This window comes from Dreissena polymorpha, chromosome 5, assembly GCF_020536995.1.
Source record: "Dreissena polymorpha isolate Duluth1 chromosome 5, UMN_Dpol_1.0, whole genome shotgun sequence".
NCBI lineage: Eukaryota > Metazoa > Mollusca > Bivalvia > Myida > Dreissenidae > Dreissena > Dreissena polymorpha.
The window spans coordinates 114,364,347-114,384,949 of NC_068359.1; the positions used below are offsets into that span (position 1 = coordinate 114,364,347).

Genomic DNA, 20,603 nt, shown 5'->3' on the forward strand with positions numbered 1-20,603 from the left:
GTTTTGTCAAAGTATCAATCAAATCTAATCATAAATAAAGAAGTTATGGCAATTTTAGCAAAATTTAATAATTTGACCTTGAGAGTCAAGGTCATTCAAAGGTCAAGGTAAAATTCAACTTGCCAGGTGCAGTAACCTCATGATAGCATGAAAGTATTTGAAGTTTGAAAGCAATAGCCTTGATACTTAAGAAGTAAAGTGGATCGAAACACAAAATTTAACCATATATTCAAAGTTACTAAGTCAAAAAAGGGCCATAATTCCGTAAAAATGACAAGTTCCAAGTGTTCCAAGTATGAAAGCAATATCTATGATACTTTGGGGGTAAAGTGGACCAAAACACAAAACTTAACCAAATTTTCAATTTTCTAAGTATAAAGGGCCCATAATTCCGTCCAAATGCCAGTCAGAGTTACATAACTTTGCCTGCACAGTCCCCTTATGATAGTTAATAAGTGTTGCAAGTATGAAAGCAATAGCTTTGATACTGTAGGAATAAAGTGGACCTAAACACAAAACTTAACCAAATTTTCAATTTTCTAAGTATAAAAAGGGCACATAATTCTGTCCAAATGCCAGTCAGGGTTACATTACTTTGCCTGCACAGTCCCCTTATGATAGTTAGTAAGTGTTGCAAGTATGAAAGCAATAGCTTTGATACTTACGGAATAAAATGGACCTAAATACAAAACTTAACCAAATTTTTCAATTTTCTAAGTATAAAAAGGGCACATAATTCTGTCAAACTGCACGCCAGAGTTATCTAACTTTGCCTGCCCAGTCCCCTCATGATAGTAAGTAAGTGTACCAAGTTTGAATGCAATAGCATTGATACTTTCTGAGAAAAGTGGACCTAAACGCAAAACTTAACCAAAATTTTCAATTTTCTAAGTATAAAAAGGGCACATAATTCTGTCAAAATGCACGCCAGAGTTATCTAACTTTGCCTGCCCAGTCCTCTCATGATAGTAAGTAAGTGTACCAAGTTTGAATGCAATAGCATTGATACTTTTTAAGAAAAGTGGACCTAAACGCAAAACTTAACTGGACACCGACGCCAACACCGACGCAGACGCCGACGCCAAGGTGATGACAATAGCTCATTTTTTTTTTCAAAAAATAGATGAGCTAAAAACCGGTGCGGCAACGCCGTACCGCGATGCGATTTTTTTCACGACATGCACAGCGATATACCGATATACCGGTGAATCGTGACAGCCCTAGTTAACAAGATTTAACTATAGCCATATTAGGAAAAATGCCCCGCCCTTTGGCAGCCATTTTTTTTCAAGCAAGCGTAACCATTTTCCAACTCATCTAAGATATCATCGAGACCAATCTTCTGAACAAATTTCATGAAGATTGGACAATAAATGTGGCCTCTAGAGTGTTCACAAGGTTTTACTATAGCCATATATAGCCATATAAGGAAAAATGCCCTGCCCCTTGGCAGCCATGTTTTTCAAGCAAACGTAACCATTTTTAAACTCATCCAAGATATCATTGAGACCAATCTTTCAACCAAATTTCATGAAGATTGGACAATAAATGTGGCCTCTAGAGTGTTAACAAGGTTTTACCATAGCCATATAAGGAAAACTGCCCCGCCCCCTGGCGGCCATGTTTTTTCACAGATCTGGACCATTTTCAAACTCACTCGAGATATCAATAAAACCAATATTTTGACCAAGTTTCATGATGATTGGGCAAAAATTTTGTTTTCTAGAGTGTTCACAAGGTTTCTCTATAGCCATATAAGGAATACTGCCCCGACCCCTGGCGGCCATGTTTTTCAACAGACTGGAACCAATTTTGACCTCAACCAACATATCATTTAGACAAACATTTTGACAAAGTTACATGAAGATTGGGCATCAAATGTGACTTCTATAAAGTGTTCACAAGGTTTTTCTTTTTTTGACCTAGTGACCTAGCTTTTGACCCAGCATGACCCAGTATCGAACTCAGTCGAGGTATCAATGGGACAAATGTTCTGACCAAATTTCATGAAGATCAGACAATAAATGTGGCCTCTAGAGTGTTCACAAGGCAAAATGTTGACGACGGACGATGCACGACGTCAAAAGGTGATCACAAAAGCTCACCATGAGCGTGCTCAGGTTAGCTAAAAATAAGGTATTTTGGAACTTTTCTTTTTTGTTGTATGTCACGGGTTGAAGGTCCCTTCAAAGCCCAGGCTTTCCCAGAGTACAAATGAAATTATTCTTATTTTCGCATGCTTTACATGAAATGCATGTGGACTGTTAATCTGTTGCAAGAAAATTACAAAATTGTCATAAAAATATAGTGCTATGCAACCCATGCTACAAATCATAATGATGCTTGGCCTCTTTTGAATGCAAAATTAAGCTTTCCAATGATCTGGATTATTTGATTATGCAATAGTAAAATGGTGGTCACTTTCTGTATGATTTGCTTTTTTTTTGGATTTAATCTTTTTTCCTACATTTTGGAATTTTAAAATTTAGGTGCATGCTATACATGGGACAACTTACTGCATTACAACACATAACTGACTGTCTTTTGCATTTTATTCTGCGGCTTAAGCACAAGACTGCAATTTCATCAATTTGAGTGTTATACAAGTTAAATCAGCAAACAATGTAATTATGACACAAGATATTTATCAATCTGTTACAAACGACTTCAAGTACACTATTGTTCTGCAAGTCAACTTTATGACACCATGTCATTCAACCTCATTGTTCCTATACATTATAAAACACAATATCAGATTAAACAGTTCACGTCCTTAATAATCATGAAGAGTGAAATGACTCAATAATATTAACTTCCCCACTATCATACACATATTTCAATGCACTTTTAACTACATGTTGTATCAAAGTAACAATTGTGTACACATTGTCAATAAATGTAACATGAATAATTGTGTACCTTAACAACAGAAAGTGAAGCATAAAATACCAGTGCAAACAATGTCACAAACATTAAACAACAGTTCATTGCAGAAAGTAATTTTATATCATTATAATATTGGATACATACATTAATTTGAATTTATATAAGCATGCATTAATTCTGTATACTTTGAGCACTTACCTTGTTTCCAATATTGCTACAAGCCTGCATAATTTTAACTGCAAGTCTTAGCTAGTCTACAGTGCTCCAGCTAGGATTTGAAAAGGGCAGGGGGGGGGGGGGGGGCTATTTTGTCGAAAGGGCACTTTCAAGCGCCCAGTTTTTGGTCAAAAGAGCAAAAGGCACTTTTGTGCATGCGGTCGTATCTGAAATGCTCCAAGTTGCATATTAATTTGTATATTATTGATTATTCTTAGAATATATTATTTCCTAATTATGAGACCATGCAAACAAAATATCTACAATGAGGAATAAATTAATAACATGTAATAAGAGATTTATAACTTATAATGTCTATACAATAAATAAATTAAAAAGCAAAGTGGGGCCTTGCAAGGGCAGCGTGGGGCCCTCGAAGGGCAGGGCGGGGATCCTTCCATTTACCGTATATGTGCGCTTATAAGACGCCCTCGCTTATAAGACGCACCCCGACTTCGGACTTTATAATGGGTGGATTTGAGACTGACCCACGTGTAAGACGCGGTCAAATTTTGCCGTATTCATCGGCCGGAAAATGGCCGAAAAATGGCAGAATGTTAAAGAAAATCATCAATTAGTAAAACATTGAGAATTTTTCAAACTCGCGCTGCATACAATTAGTAATTCACGCAAGTCTGAAAAATAAAACAATCAAACAACAAAGTAAATAATATTTGTTTATTTTATGACATATTAGTGGGTTTTAATTTATTTTCAAGTATTATTCATGCAATAAAAATAATTGTCAAATTGACAAAATTTCTAACAACTGCGTATTAATCATTTGCCCTAACAATTGCAAACAATTGCAAACATAAAACATATTAGGTTCGTAATATCAATGCACAAGCAAAATTGATCGTGTCAGTCATCTTAATTGTATTGTTTGACAGGTATTGAAATCTTATAGGCAGATATTTTGAAAGCGTTTAGTTTTATTACCTAGATTATGCAAATTTTACGCCCATTGTCTATCAACAATAGGTAACGCCTACTTTCATAAAATTAGCCAATCGCGTGATAGAGTGATAGACTCCGAAGCGCAGATCGAAATCACGTGTCAAGAAGAAAGCCATATGCGGATAATTGCATGCGGTCGCTCTTTGCTCCCGTCGTTGTTGGCCCCTAATAAATAATGTGTCATTGGTATTAGTGGTTCGTCTGAATAAACGTGTTTATTTAACAATTGACAGTTGCAAACTGGTAACTTATTTCAGAGGATACCCTAATTGCCAATTATGTCTTAATTGAAAATTAACGACGTGGAACAAAGACGATCAGGTGATACAAACTTGTCAAATAGCATTTGTAATCGGCAGCGTGTTTACTGAGAATTGATTTTGCTGTTGTTTTAAGCATGTTGGCATTGTGTTGCCGCTTACACACGTATACTATAATGGCCAATTTATATGGCATTTAACGACGTCGCGCGCAGACAATCAGGTGATAAAAACTTTTCAAGAATAATCACGGACAATATAACGTCTTACGCCCCAAAAATAACAAAATTCAAATTAAAAATAATAGACAACAAAATCAGTAACAATACATTTTATTACAAATAAATCGGTACCTGAACATAGCGTTCCGATACACGGTACAGGCCAATACAGACTTTAGAGAAAATGCAAATGGCTGCCGCAATGATTCAAAACAACTGACAAGTGTCCAACTTGGCTAGCATAAGCCCAGTAAACTCGATATTTTGATTTTTTTTGGTTTATTTTCACCAGTATCTCGCTTATAAGACGTGACCCCAACTGTAACTTATTAATTTAAGTCTCAAAAATGCGTCTTATAAGCGCACGTATACGGTAGTCCTAGCTGCATGGAGCTATAAATTAACCGAAAGTATCAGCCTGCCTGCATTTAGCTGTAGCTTAACCAGTAAAAAGCTGAGGATATTATTAAGCTTTTTTAGGAATACTGTCATTGCAAGGCATGTATATAAATGACGATTATAATGTAAGTTCTGGGACACTGCCGAATTAACATATCACTTAGACACAATGGAATGTGTTCACAACAGCCTTAGGCATAAGAACAAAACATACGTTTTGTGAATAAAACATTTCCTTTGGGTTTCTTCAAGTTGACTATCTGTCTTCTAACAAACCATTAATTATTTACAAACAGTACAATCTGGTTTGTGCAATAAATAAAAAATGAAAGACAACAGCAATGAGTAATATTTTTAAAAACATGTTTTACACATTGCTGGGTGATGTATTAATATTTAAATTGCCATTATAACATTACCGATGACTTTCATGACTAATCATCTTGACATTTAAAAACGCTTAATACTTTTGTATCCTGTTTACATTATGTACGCTTATATGATAGCATAAACAGCATGTAAGTGAGAAAAGAAAATAACACCATGTAAATTATATAACCTGAATCCATAATTATGCATTTCAGTTAACAATCGAATCTGGCAATTTACCAATTACATGTAATTTCAAGCACAACATAAAATGCATTTTACTTTTAAAATGTTGATTCAAATTCCTTAAAAATGAACAAATGATAAAATATGTACCAAACTGAAATTTGAGATAAGTGGCGTGAAGGTGGGATGAGAGATAAGTGACATAGGTGGTTGAGGTGAGAGATAAGTGGCATAGGTGAAAGTGAGGGGGTGAGAGAAAAGTGGCATAGGATGATGAGAGATAAGAGGCAAAGAAGGTTGGGGTGTTAGAGATAAGTGGAACATGAGGTTGGGGTGAGAGATAAGTGGCATAGAGGGGTGAGAGATAATTGACATAGAGGGGTTAGCGATAAGTGGAAAAGAAGGTTGGATAGCATAGGACGTTGGGTGAGAGATAAGTGACATAGGAGGTTAGGGTGAGAGATAAGTGGCCTAACAGGTTGGGGTGAGAGATAAGTGGCTTAGGAGGTTGGGATAACAGACAAGTGGAAAAGAAGGTTCTGTAGCATAGGAGGTTGGGGTGAAAGATAAGTGGCATAGGAGGTTAGGGTGACAGTTAAGTGGCATAGGAGGTTGGGGTGACAGATAAATGAAAAAGAAGGTTGGGTAGTATAGGAGGTTGGGGTGAGAGATAGGTGGCTTAGGACGTTGGTGTGAGAGATAAGTGGCATAGGAGATTGGGGTGACAGATAAGTGGCATAGGAGGTTGGGGTGAGAGATAGGTGGCTTAGGAGGTGAGAGTGAGAGATAGTTGGCTTAGGTTAAGGTGACAGATAAGTGGAAAAGAAGATTTGGTAGCATAGGAGGTTTGGGTGAGAGATAAGTGGCATAGGACGTTGGTGTGAGAGATAAGTGGCATAGGAGGTGGGAGTGAGAGATAGTTGGCTTAGGAGACTGGGGTAACAGATAAGTGGACAAGAAGGTCCGGTAGGATAGGAGGTTGGGGTGAGAGATAAGTGACATAGGAGGTTGGGGTGAGGATAAGTGGCGTAGGTTGTTGGGGTGAGAAGTATGTGAAATAGGTTAAACAGATGGGGGCGAGAGTTCAGTGGCATAGAGGGATAAGAGATAAGTGCCGTAGGTGGATGGGGTGAGAGATAAGTGGCATTGGTTTAAGGGAGGAGTTTGAGAGATAAGTGGCATTTGAGGTTGGGGTGAGAGATAAGTTGCATAGGTGTAACAGAGGAGGTGAGAGATAAATGGAAAAGATGTATGGGAGGGGGTGAGAGATAAGTGGAATCGGTGTAACAGAGGGAGTGAGAGATAAGTGGCATATGCCGTTTGAATGAGAGTTAAGTGGCAAAGGAGGTTGGGGGGAGAGATACAGTAAGTGGCAAAGATGGCTGGGGTGAGAGATAAGTGACAAAGGTGTAAACTAGGGGGGGAGTGGCATAGGAAATTGGGGTGAGAGGTTAGTGGCACTGACTGATATGGTTAGATATAAGAGTCAAAGGAGGTCGGGGTGAGAGATAAGTGGCATAGGAGGATGGGGTGAGAGATAAGTCAGGCATTGAAGAATTTTTCCAGAGCCACTCGCCCTGCAGGGCGAGTAGGCCTGACAATTCACTTGCCCTTCACTTTAATCTACTCGCCCTGCATTTAAAAAAAGATATCTATATTTATAGTTATGATCAACCAGAACCTTTTTTACCTACGTAACATAGTGACACTAAACTGAAAACAAATTAACTACATTATCTGATGGAATTTATTTGCTTTCCTTACGTTTTCTGCACCTGTTTCCTTTTCTAAATACTTTCCGCTTCTTGTTTTGATGACCTTTTTTTCTGTTCCCTGTCTCCACCTCCTTGCAGATATTTTAAAATAGAACCCTTTTCCATGCTGAGTTTTAATATTTAAGACGAACTTTTACTGAATGACACGCTTGATTGACAAATGGTTACAATATGGTAAATTTTGGCTAAGGCTTCTGATCACAAATTATTCTGTTTATTAATAATTATTGTTTCTGTTTATTTTTAATTAAATATAAGAAGTATTATAATTAAATAGTTATGTATTATTGTCCCCTACCAATGAAACCGGAGGGGACTTATGGTTGCGCTCTGTCTGTCAGTCTGTCCGTCACACTTTTCTGGATCCTGCGATAACTTTAAAAGTTCTTCATATTTTTTCATGAAACTTGAAACATTGATAGATGCAGGGTTTTTTTTGGCCCGATTTTATAGCCGAAATTCGGCTATGTTCCCAATAAAAAAAGTATACTTTTTTCCAAAAATGTGGCAAAAACTTCCCAATTTAAAAAAAAAAAAAAAATTTTTTTTTTTTTTTTTTTAGAAAGAAGTCTTATGCGTATTTCATCTCAATTTCAATTCAATTACATCTTACAAAGTATTATATGATTTTGTTCTGTTAATTTGAATGATTATAAAGAGTTATATCAAATTTAGTATTTCCCTAATCAGTGGACTTTTCATGTGGAAAAAAAGGCTAATGAATTTATTTTCCCAATTTTATGAAAATGCCGAAAAAATTCCCAATTCCAAAGCCATGGGCTATCTTCCCAAAAAGTGGGAAAAAAACCCTGAGATGGCAATATGGAGATAATGCACATCATTTAATTTTGTTCCTATGTCAAGAATTCTGGTTGCTATGGCAACAAATATATAATTTAAAAAAATACTGACAATGGTGGAGTTTCACCGGTAGGGGACAATATTGCCTGGCAATCTTTATTGATTTTTATTGATATTTACATTATAATGAAATTTTATTCTTCACGGAATGACCAATATATTAAACTGGTTTTTTTCACTTTTAATCCATTAGCTTAGAGCACTGACACCTACCAAAAGAGTGCAGCCGATTTCGAGAATCATTTTAAGTGTGCCCAATACTTCATTTTTCGATGTCAAATGAAAGTGCAGTTTCTTTGTGTACTAAACCTATTGTTTGTTCGTTCGAAAAATTGTTCTTAATTTGTATCGATGTGGCAGGAGTTCTGGAAATTATTTTATATTTATATTTCTCAACTTGAAAAACAGCACTAGCCCGGTCGGTCAAGTATTTAACAAACTTTACTCACCCAACTGTCAACTTCACTCCCATATGCGAGCGGTCGAGTGGATTTTTCGATGCGTGGATAAGTGGCATAGGAGGATGGGGTGAGAGATAAGTGACATTTGAGGTTAGGGTGAGAGATATGTTGCTTAGGAGATGGGGTGAGAGATAAGTGGCATAGATCTGTTAAGGTGAAAGATAAGTGGCATAGGAGGTCGGATGAGAGTTAAGTGGCATAGAGGGTCAGGGTGAGAGATAAGTGGCATATGCCGTTTGAATGAGAGATAAGTGGCAAAGGAGGTTGGGGGAGAGATAAGTGGCAAAGAAGGCTGGGGGGAGAGATGAGTGACATAGGTGTAAAGTAGGGGGTGGGGGGAGTGGCATAGGAAATTGGGGTGAGAGGTAAGTGGCACAGACTGATATGGTGAGATATTAGAGTCAAAGGAGGTAGGGGTGAGAGATAAGTGGCATAGGAGGATGGGTTGAGAGATAAGTGGCATAGGAGGATGGGTTGAGAGATAAGTGGCATAGGAGGATGGGGTGAAAAATAAGTGACATTAGAGGTTGGGGTGAGGGGAGGTGGGCATAGGAAATTGGGGTGAGAGGTGGCATAGGAGGTTGGGCTGAGACACAAGTGGCATAGGAGGTTGGATTGAGAGATATGTGGCATAGACTGTTTAGGTGAGAGATAAGTTGCATAGGAGGTTGGGGGAGAGATAAGTGGCAAAAAAGGAGGTTTGGGTGAGAGACAAGCGGAATAGGAGGTCAGGGTCAGAGATATGTGGCATAGAAGGTTTGGTTTGAGAGATAAGTGGCATAGGAGGTTGGATTGAGAGATATGTGGCATAGACAGTTCAGGTGAGAGATAAGTTGCATAGAAGGTCGGAGTGAGAGTTAAATGGCATGGGGGTCAGGGGGAGAGATAAGTGGCATATGAGGTTTGGTGAGAGACAAGTGGCATATGGGGTGGGGCTGAGAAACAAGTGGGATAGGAGGTGGGGTCAGATAAAAGTTGAATAGGAGGTCAGGGTGAGAGATAAGTGGCATAGAAGATTTGGGGTGAGAGATAAGTGGCATATGAGGTTGGGGTGAGAGATAAGTGGCATATGAGGTTGGGGTGAGAGATAAGTGGCATATGAGGTTGGGGTGAGAGATAAGTGGCATATGAGGTTGGGATAAGAGACAAGTGGCATAGACTCTTTAGGTGAGAGATAAGTGGCATATGAGGTTGGGATAAGAGACAAGTGGCATAGACTCTTTAGGTGAGAGATAAGTGGCATATGAGGTTGGGGTGAGAGACAAGTGGCATAGACTCTTTAGGTGAGAGATAAATGGCATAGGAGGTCTGTGTGAGAGTTCAATGGCATCGGGGGTCAGGGGTGGAGATGTGGCATAGGAGGTCGGCGTGAGAGTTAAGTGTCATAGGAGGTCAGCGTGAGAGTTAAGTGTCATAGGAGGTCAGCGTGAGAGTTAAGTGTCATAGGAGGTCAGCGTGAGAGTTAAGTGTCATAGGAGGTCAGCGTGAGAGTTAAGTGTCATAGGAGGTCAGCGTGAGAGTTAAGTGTCATAGGAGGTCAGCGTGAGAGTTAAGTGACATAGGAGGTCAGCGTGAGAGTTAAGTGACATAGGAGGTCAGCGTGAGAGTTAAGTGACATAGGAGGTCAGCGTGAGAGTTAAGTGACATAGGAGGTCAGCGTGAGAGTTAAGTGACATAGGAGGTCAGCGTGAGAGTTAAGTGTCATAGGAGGTCAGCGTGAGAGTTAAGTGACATAGGAGGTCAGCGTGAGAGTTAAGTGACATAGGAGGTCAGCGTGAGAGTTAAGTGTCATAGGAGGTCAGCGTGAGAGTTAAGTGACATAGGAGGTCAGCGTGAGAGTTAAGTGACATAGGAGGTCAGCGTGAGAGTTAAGTGACATAGGAGGTCAGAGTGAGAGTTAAGTGTCATAGGAGGTCAGCGTGAGAGTTAAGTGACATAGGAGGTCAGCGTGAGAGTTAAGTGTCATAGGAGGTCAGCGTGAGAGTTAAGTGTCATAGGAGGTCAGCGTGAGAGTTAAGTGTCATAGGAGGTCAGCGTGAGAGTTAAGTGTCATAGGAGGTCAGCGTGAGAGTTAAGTGACATAGGAGGTCAGCGTGAGAGTTAAGTGACATAGGAGGTCAGCGTGAGAGTTAAGTGTCATAAAAGGTCAGCGTGAGAGTTAAGTGTCATAGGAGGTCAGCGTGAGAGTTAAGTGACATAGGAGGTCAGCGTGAGAGTTAAGTGACATAGGAGGTCAGCGTGAGAGTTAAGTGACATAGGAGGTCAGCATGAGAGTTAAGTGTCATAGGAGGTTGGGTGAGAGACAAGTGGCATATGAGGTTGGGGTGAGAGATAAGTGGCATATGAGGTTGGGGTGAGAGATAAGTGGCATATGAGGTTGGGATAAGAGACAAGTGGCATAGACTCTTTAGGTGAGAGATAAGTGGCATATGAGGTTGGGATAAGAGACAAGTGGCATAGACTCTTTAGGTGAGAGATAAGTGGCATATGAGGTTGGGGTGAGAGACAAGTGGCATAGACTCTTTAGGTGAGAGATAAATGGCATAGGAGGTCTGTGTGAGAGTTCAATGGCATCGGGGGTCAGGGGGGGAGATGTGGCATAGGAGGTCGGCGTGAGAGTTAAGTGTCATAGGAGGTCAGCGTGAGAGTTAAGTGTCATAGGAGGTCAGCGTGAGAGTTAAGTGTCATAGGAGGTCAGCGTGAGAGTTAAGTGTCATAGGAGGTCAGCGTGAGAGTTAAGTGTCATAGGAGGTCAGCGTGAGAGTTAAGTGTCATAGGAGGTCAGCGTGAGAGTTAAGTGTACATAGGAGGTCAGCGTGAGAGTTAAGTGACATAGGAGGTCAGCGTGAGAGTTAAGTGACATAGGAGGGTCAGCGTGAGAGTTAAGTGACATAGGAGGTCAGCGTGAGAGTTAAGTGACATAGGAGGTCAGCGTGAGAGTTAAGTGACATAGGAGGTCAGCGTGAGAGTTAAGTGTCATAGGAGGTCAGCGTGAGAGTTAAGTGACATAGGAGGTCAGCGTGAGAGTTAAGTGACATAGGAGGTCAGCGTGAGAGTTAAGTGTCATAGGAGGTCAGCGTGAGAGTTAAGTGACATAGGAGGTCAGCGTGAGAGTTAAGTGACATAGGAGGTCAGCGTGAGAGTTAAGTGACATAGGAGGTCAGAGTGAGAGTTAAGTGTCATAGGAGGTCAGCGTGAGAGTTAAGTGACATAGGAGGTCAGCGTGAGAGTTAAGTGTCATAGGAGGTCAGCGTGAGAGTTAAGTGTCATAGGAGGTCAGCGTGAGAGTTAAGTGTCATAGGAGGTCAGCGTGAGAGTTAAGTGACATAGGAGGTCAGCGTGAGAGTTAAGTGACATAGGAGGTCAGCGTGAGAGTTAAGTGACATAGGAGGTCAGCGTGAGAGTTAAGTGTCATAGGAGGTTGGGTGAGAGACAAGTGGCATAGGAGGATGGGTAAGACAGGCTGAGGTTAGGACGCTCAGTGGCTATAGTGACAGGGGGGTTGAGCGATCAATGGAACAGGATTTTTATGGGGTTGGGGAGGTTGAGAGATGAGTGGCATAGGAGGTTGAGGGTTGCGATAAAAGTGGCAATGGTGGTTGGGTGAGGTTAAAAATGGTGGCACAGAAAGTTGAGGTGACAGGGGTGAGAGATAAGTGGCATAGGGGTTTGGTGGGGATTGAGAGATAAGTAGCACAGGAAGTTTGGGGAGTCAAGAGAAACATCAATACCAGGGTTAGGGAAGGTTTATAGGAGGTCGGGGTTGAGGGATAATGGCAGAGGGGTTTGGGTGTTAAAAGATAAAAGGCATCTGGGGTTGAGGTGATGAGATAATTGGCATAGGAGGTTTGGAGACTAAGAGATAAATGTTATTGGGTGTTCGGAGGCTGAGAGAAAAGTGACACACAGAGTTTGGAGAGTGAGAGTTACATGGCATATAGGTTTTGGAGGAACAAGAAGCCTTGTCACAAATCTAAGGTTTCTCTGGTGTAATTTTTTTTTAATTTTAAGCTTACACAATACTCAAAACATGTTTTTTGACAGCTGAAACACTCATAACCATTGATCCCAGCCAATTGAAAACCACAAGCAAAAATACTTTCATTCGTTAATTCATGAATAGTAAGATATCCATTGAAAAATAGTTGTTTTACCAGACGTCTTTTAAATATTTTTGTCAATTAAATTCAAACTTAAACCAACAGGGTATAAGTTTATGAATTCTACCCCACATAAATGCACATGTACATAAAATGTTGAATCAATTACACAGTCTTACTTCAAACGTTATGGTCCACTTAATACTTATAGTTAAGATTTGTCCTGTGTCAATTTTTATGCATCTATTTAAATGGGTAGATTGAAAACCAAGCCTTTGCACATGTAAGTAAACTGCTGGGCTTAATATTTCTACACTTAACATGTTTACAATACTTTTGGAAATCTGTGCACAGACATCAAATCACCAAATATAACATAAGAACAAGGACAAAGTTGGTTCAAGTATTTGATTCCTTCAGTTAAAACACATTTAACCCCATAAATGTGAACATAGTACAGCTGAATCTTAGTCTTATTCCACAATACTAGACCGATAGATATTAAATCTGGAATGTAAGAAGCACTTTCATTGGTTATTAAACCCAAAAATGTAAGAAGCACTCTCATTTTAATAATTTAAGTGGTGGCTCAGTTGCAGGAACACAACTGTCTTAATCTTTGGGCATGGTCCTTATGAAAATCATAAATTTATAAATGTATTATTACAAGTACCCAGACAACTGTTGATTTCATTTCTTGTTCAGGAAAATACTACATAGATATCAATATGAAACTGAACAAAGCTGCAATGGTCAATTATTACATTTACCCAAATATATACTTTTGCATGTTACAAAATCTGCAATGGTCAATCTTCAAATTTTTTTTTTATAAATACTTTTGCATGTCACATGTAAGCTATTTTCATTTATGTGTAGTGTAGTTTTTAGGGACATTATGCCTATCTCTATGAAACTGATAAAAAAGCGCAATGGTCCATTCTCAAATTTACAAGCAAATTATATATATATGTATACTTAAACACGTTCCAAGTCAGCTGTTCAAGAACATCATACCATCTTTATGAAACAGATGAAAAACACAATGAACTTACCTCAGTGTTTTTTGTCCTCTAGTATACCGTAAAAACCCAGTCATAAGTCTGCCTGCTCATAAGTCGGGGGGTAAAAAATGATCTAGTTGAGTCAGAAATTGTCCGTCCATGAATTTTATAAACAGACACCATTTTAAATGTACGGAAAGTTTTTATTCTATACATAGACCATGACGTCATTATAGCACTGTGCGACGTAGACATAGCGGACACGTGTATTATGTACTTTGTGTAATATAATCAATACGATATATATTTAGGAAATCGAAAATAAGATAAAAATATAGTCAAGCACATAAACCACATAAAAACAAAATCAACAACATAGAAAACCAAGACGTATATACATGTACATCACAATTTACACAACAACGACATACGAAACACCAAACTCGTGTTCAGCAGCACTATTATTATTTGATTGCTCTGCAAATTCTATCACGTGTATTTTAAACGCATTGTCATACGCATGGCGTTTGCGTTTTCAAGGCATTTTTACAAATCAAATGTGTAAGTCAAATTAATAAATTATTATTATAAAGTTTGCACTAAATTGTCCACGCTAGTAATAATCCACAAACTTATAATTCGATGACACACTGTGATCACTGTAATCAAATCTTTGCACTTTTAATCTGACTATCAAAACAATTGATTACTTCCTCGGTAAAACACATTTTTATTACAATGATTGACATTAGCAATAGACCACTAACTCCACCTTCGTTCTACATAACAGTTTAAAAGGCTGAGCTATACACGTGCTCAAACATAATTGGACGGTTACCAGTGAATAACAAACTAGCGATTGGTTAAACATGTCGCTTCACAAATTAAAGGAATCTTATTTTATCGGCGAGAAGGGTGATTCTTTATGGCTTCTTGACAGGAAGCGGCTTTCTTTTGATGTCAAACTGTCAATTCACACAGGTTGCCAATTATCGCTCGACTTTAAAAATGACCAGATCTTTTGTTTACGCGTTCAGTTATAAAAAACACCTGCTAACATGAAAACTTTGGATTAAATTATGAAAATAAAAACAATGGAAATTGTTGCAAACTGTGGTTATATTAATTGGTAAGTATCAGTTAAAAGACGACATTTCATGTGTCGTAAATCAACGAGTTTTTTTTATACAACAACAACAATTGCAGCGGGAATCAATTTCGTCGAATTTCATTAATTTTTTTCATGGTGGACCTCATAAGTCGATACCGTAATTTTAATCAAATTTTGGACGTAAAAAATCTCGACTCATGACTGCGTTTTTACGGTAGTTCAGAAAAGTATGCCTACCTCTATGAAACTGGCATTGATGTAGTCTGAACCCTCGTCTCCTGGCAATGGATCCAAAGTAACCCTGCATGAGTCATCTACAATCATGAAACGCCTCAGTAAAATTTATACATGGATGACTGATAGGCAATTTGGCTTTCATGTGATTAATTACATAAGTAATTTTTTAACAAGTCCATAAAAGGCAAACCCTTGCCATGCTGTGACGGTATATCACAGGTCAAGCTATATGTAACCTGGCCCATGCTACGACCGACTATATCCGCCAAGATTTGTTTTTCAAGTACTCCACTTGCAGGGCATTTTTGTCTGAAGATGTATGCAAGGAAAGAATTATAGTGAAAGTTGCTTGTACCCTTCTGCTCCTCTAGTTTTGCCATAAGAAAACATTTTATAATCTGTTGAAATTTAATTTATTTTTACAAATAAGAAACTGAAAATGAATACACTATGCTTTGGAACTTTATGTACTATGTATAGCCCCCTAGATCTATTAATCTATTAGAAAAAGCCTCTAATAGATTATTAAGACTCTCTATTTTTCTTAATTTCTTAATCACCCTGTACTTCTTGTGATCGGCTATATCTTCCCCTAGGTTCTGCAAATCTTTTCATATCTAATAAGTACAGACAGTATTTTTTATTAAGCCGATGAAATGAGAGCACTTTAGATAATTGCTTTAACACTTAACAGTATTTGAAATGAAAACATCTAATACATCTTCCCTACTTTGTCAGCTAGAAAAGTGTGGAAGAAACAACAATAAAGCATAGAAGTTAAGAAATTGACCTTCATCAGTTAATTGATTGTGTACTAATGGGCAACAGTTTTGTGCCACAATAGCATTAATCCATAATTGTTAAGAGTACATTTGGCCTCAGGAGAGAGCATTATTTATCTCATTCAATAACAATTAGCAATGTTCACCATCATTTAGAAAAACAACAACTGAAAAGTGCTATTTTATGCAAAAGAACATGTCAACAAACAAATAATACTCAACCGGAATAACCATACTGCATATATTCTTACATAGTTAACAAATAACTTGATGCATTAGTTTAAGATCTGTTTTATGATTAAATTAAAATCTATACATATTTAATATGCTCATAAAACAATTCAGCCTTGTTATGGGAAAACAGGGTTTAATGCATGTGCGTTAACTGTCGTCCCAGATTAGCCGGTGCTCTTTGCCTTATCTGGATTTATCTGGATTTCAGCTATTAGAGAATTCCTTGAAATGAAAAATACAATAAAAGCTTCAAGTGTCATTGATAAGCTGGAGCAGACTGCACAGGTTAATCTGGGATGACACTTAACGTGTATGCATTAAGCACCATTTTCCCAGAGTTTGGCTCAATCATAAGTATACGGAGGCAAATCATTTGGTGATTCATAGTCACCATTCATGTTTGTTATGTTAACCCTTACAGTGCGGGAACCGAGTTGTGAAGGCCTTTGCAAACAGTTTGGATCCAGATGAGACGCCACAGAACGTGGCGTCTCATCTGGATCCAAACTGTTTGCTATTCTGATAGTATTCTTTGAAAAAAATCGAAGAAAATGCTAATTTTAGAAATTTAGCAGACGACATTTTAGCAGACGACAAATTTCCCAGCATGCAAAGGGTTAAAGTTTTTAGCACAAGCATATCTTTTCACCCTCAGTATCATTACTGGGTTCATGTAGTTCAAATGTGTTCGTGCAAACCTACTTTCACATTCTTTGGTTGTTTTGAAATGATAGATAAAAGAAACCCTTAATTTAATGTGCTCTTAAACATTATGTGACGGGAAAACAAGCAGAAATTTTTATTAACAATATCATTTGCTGATACAGGGTACACTTTTTGCAGTCACTCTGAGGTACTATTAATCTGGATATTTTTCATTATTAACGCTTAACCACTTATAAACGCACTTGAAAGGCTTCATTTCAACTTTAAGAAACTGATGAGCAGCAAAAAGCATACATGTAAAACCTGAACAGACTGTGAATTACTCGCAGACTATTCTGGTTTTATGCTGGTTGCAAAAGCCATTTTCACTTTGCTTCTGAGGGTGTAAGGGTAAACAATCATGAAATAAGAATAAACATTTGATTATTTAAAATGTACTTTAATTAAAAGTGTGTTTCACTACTCATTTAAGGCATTTTGAGAAAGTATTTAGACCTAGAGCTGTCCCACAAGAATGCTGAATGTAAACATTGACCGTATTTTTTAGTGGCCTCACATTTGGATCCCATTACAAACACTTGTGAAGTTTCATTTAAATATTTGAAGCAGGTAGGGGGGTAGGACACTCATGAAAATCACATCTTCATTTTATGGCATTAACACTACAGTCTATTCATGCTGTTGTAATGTATGTTTCCAGTTCAAATATAATCCAGTAGTTTATGCTTATGCAAACAGTATAGTATTAAAAAAGAAAGTGTTAGTTTGCACAAGGAAGGAATAAAGTTAAAGAATAAAGCTAATATTCAGACAAACCTAAGTAACTTAATGCATACATGTACATGTACAAATGGCTGAAATTGGCATTACAGTGTAAGTGCAGAAAACAAGAGTTGATACTTAATCATGCCAGTATCGTACAATTATGAAGTGCAATGTAATAGAATTATGAATGCAATACATTACTTAAGTATCCAACTTACCAAAACACTAGAGTAATTTATATGTATAAAAGTTGCAAATTAAACCTACTTTTATATATGAACCTATTTCAATGAATAGATTAACATATATGTTAGATTTTATAAGCGTAGTTTATTTATTTAAATCTATATTTTTTATACATGTTGCCTTTTGCAATTGTACAATGTGCAAACTTGTATAATGAACCATTAGAACTTTTTTATTTTGCAACAATGGTATTAAAAAACTTGGAATTAAAGTCATACGTCTGAATGTGTTCTATAATTTATCCCCATGTACATGTTATTGCTAATTTTGTAAATATTGTTAAAAATCCTGACTCGGCAACAAGTTTTCCAGTTTTAAATGCAACCACAGGACTGCACTCTCATTTGTAAAGCTAGCCATCATGAGGATTTCAAAACAACAAGATGTCATGAACATGTATTTCATTCTTAAAAAACATCTGTGTTCATTCATAACAAAGAATTATTGACCAGACAAGTTAACCCTTTCCCCCATAAGAAGCAAAGTGAAAATGGCTTTTGCAACCAGAATAAAACCAGAACAGCCTGTGAGTACCTCACTGTCTGTTCAGGTTGTATGCTGTTTGCTGCTCATCAGTATCTAAAGGTTGGAAATGAAGCCTTTAAAACTTGAATCTAGTAAGAAAGGTATTCAATTAATTTTCTATGAAACTAAACATTCGTCAAAATATGTATCTAAGTGGTAAAGGGCAAAAAACCAAATTACTAAAACAACATGAAAGTCATACATGTACAGTTTTGTTTTTCCTTCTTTGAGACGCGCCTAATGCCTCTTTCCCTTAGACAAATTTTTCCCCTCTTGCAGAGTTTTTTCCCAAAACAATGATATCTTTAAAAAAAATATAAAAAAATTCTTTTTTATATAAAACCTTTAATTTTATCACATACCCTGTTTCCCATGTAATACAACCATTACATATTTTTTTTTATTACACATGTGTAATACAACATTTTTAAGCGTTTTCATTGGCTGAGTTTTTGTTTATTGACCAATCACATTTTGTTATTTTGCTGAAATGACGTTGCAATGTCAAATGATGTCACGAAATGTAACCAACATTCAGGATTTATCATTATGTTTGCGTAAATATTTATATAATTTGCTCATTTAAAAGCATGTGATAAAAAAGATCTGACACAATGTTGTCATATCATACCATATTTTATCAAATTCGTCCAGGAAATTCGTAAGAAAGCTCGCCAAAGGCTCGCTGACTAACAAAATTCCTGAACTCGTTTTATAAAATATGGTATGATATGACAACTCGTGCCAGATCCTATATATATAAGTTAACCTGATCCAATGTAGAAAATAGAAACATATTGCATGATTAAAAGTTTCTGTTGCCTTGAATTTGTTTTAAAAACAGTAAAATATGTTAAATTGATTATTTAAGACTTTCTTATTTTTACCCAAAAGCCAGCGTTTTGCGCGATTTTTTCCCCTCAATAAAGGCCAGGCCCTTTCCCCAAAATCAGATAAAAAACCCTGATGTACTACTTCAACAACTATTTATACTTCTAATATCATGTACTTTGATGCATCATGTCATATCCCTCATTAAATAAAAGTTAACATTGATGTTGGGAAGCCATAGAAAATGTTTAATGTATCTTAAAGATCAAAATTAACTTATTCAAAATGCTTGTGTATTCAATACACAGAAATAAAATGGATAGTAGGCAGATGTTTAAATAAGGAAAGTAACACTAAACCAAACACTTGAGATGCTTAAAATACTACAAGCAGTACATATGTGCTCCCCTATATGTAATCTCAAGTACATTGTCCAATAAGGACACTACATCTTCAGCAGTTGCACTAAAACACCTTAGATTACATGTTTGACAACCAGCCTGGGGAAATAACTTGTGTGAGAATTCAGGATGTAGAAAAAACAGGGTTTCCAGGGGTTAACACACAGGCTGGACGGAATGTAAACAAGAGGTTCAGAACTTTATTTTGCAAATATTTCAAGTTATTGAAATACATTAGCAAAAATGTTTAGTGCATAAAAGACAGTTTTTCTTGCAGCTAAAAGTGCCGATATCTTAAGGTGTAACTATAAATCCTTGAATATGTCTGAAATTGGTGACAAAATTACACATTGCGTGAAGCATTACCGTTCATTACACAAGGAATTTTTTAACAACAACACAGGCTTACTAAATAAAGTTATTCTGATGAATTCCACATTGCCTTAAGCAGCATAAAAATCTGTCTTTTATGCACTTGTTGAAATTCCTAAGAAAAATTGTTTTAAAAAGTTATTTGAAAAACAAGATGCGTTTGTAAAACACAATGTCCCCCTATATGACGTTTGACTTTGAAGGATGACCTAGAACTTGTGAAGGATGACCTTGACCTTTCACCACTCAAAATGTGCAGCTCCATGAGATACACATGCATGCCAAATATCAAGTTGCTATATTCAATATTGCAAAAGTATTCATTAAATAAGCGATTTGGGCCACATATATTTGACCTCTGACCTTGAAGGATGACCTTGACCTTGACATTTCACCACTCAAAATGTGCAGCTCCATGAGATGCATGTGCATGCCAAATATCAAGTTGCTATCTTCAATATTGCAAAAGTATTCATAAAATAAGCGATTTGGGCCACATATATTTGACCTCTGACCTTGAAGGATGACCTTGAAGGATGACCTTGACCTTCACCTTTCACCACTCAAAATGTGCAGCTCCATGAGATACACGTGCATGCCAAATATCAAGTTGCTATCTTCAATATTGCAAAAGTAATCATAAAATGAACGATTTTGGCCATATATATTTGACCTCTGACCTTGAAGGATGACCTTGACCTTTCACCACTCAAAATGTGCAGCTTCATAAGATAC

At 37.3% G+C, this 20,603-nt stretch overlaps 1 protein-coding gene across 1 annotated transcript in view; it reads right to left on the reverse strand.

The window, feature by feature from the left end:
- The window catches only part of LOC127831560 (tyrosine-protein phosphatase non-receptor type 12-like), a 77,964-nt gene that overhangs the window by 39,968 nt on the left and 17,393 nt on the right, over nt 1-20,603 (reverse strand). The window contains exons 3-4 of the mRNA XM_052356540.1: nt 15,047-15,123; nt 8,583-8,740 (exon numbers count right to left, since the gene is read on the reverse strand). Of these exons, the coding sequence (XP_052212500.1) occupies nt 8,583-8,740; nt 15,047-15,123 (235 nt within the window). The remainder of the gene's footprint in view (nt 1-8,582; nt 8,741-15,046; nt 15,124-20,603) is intronic.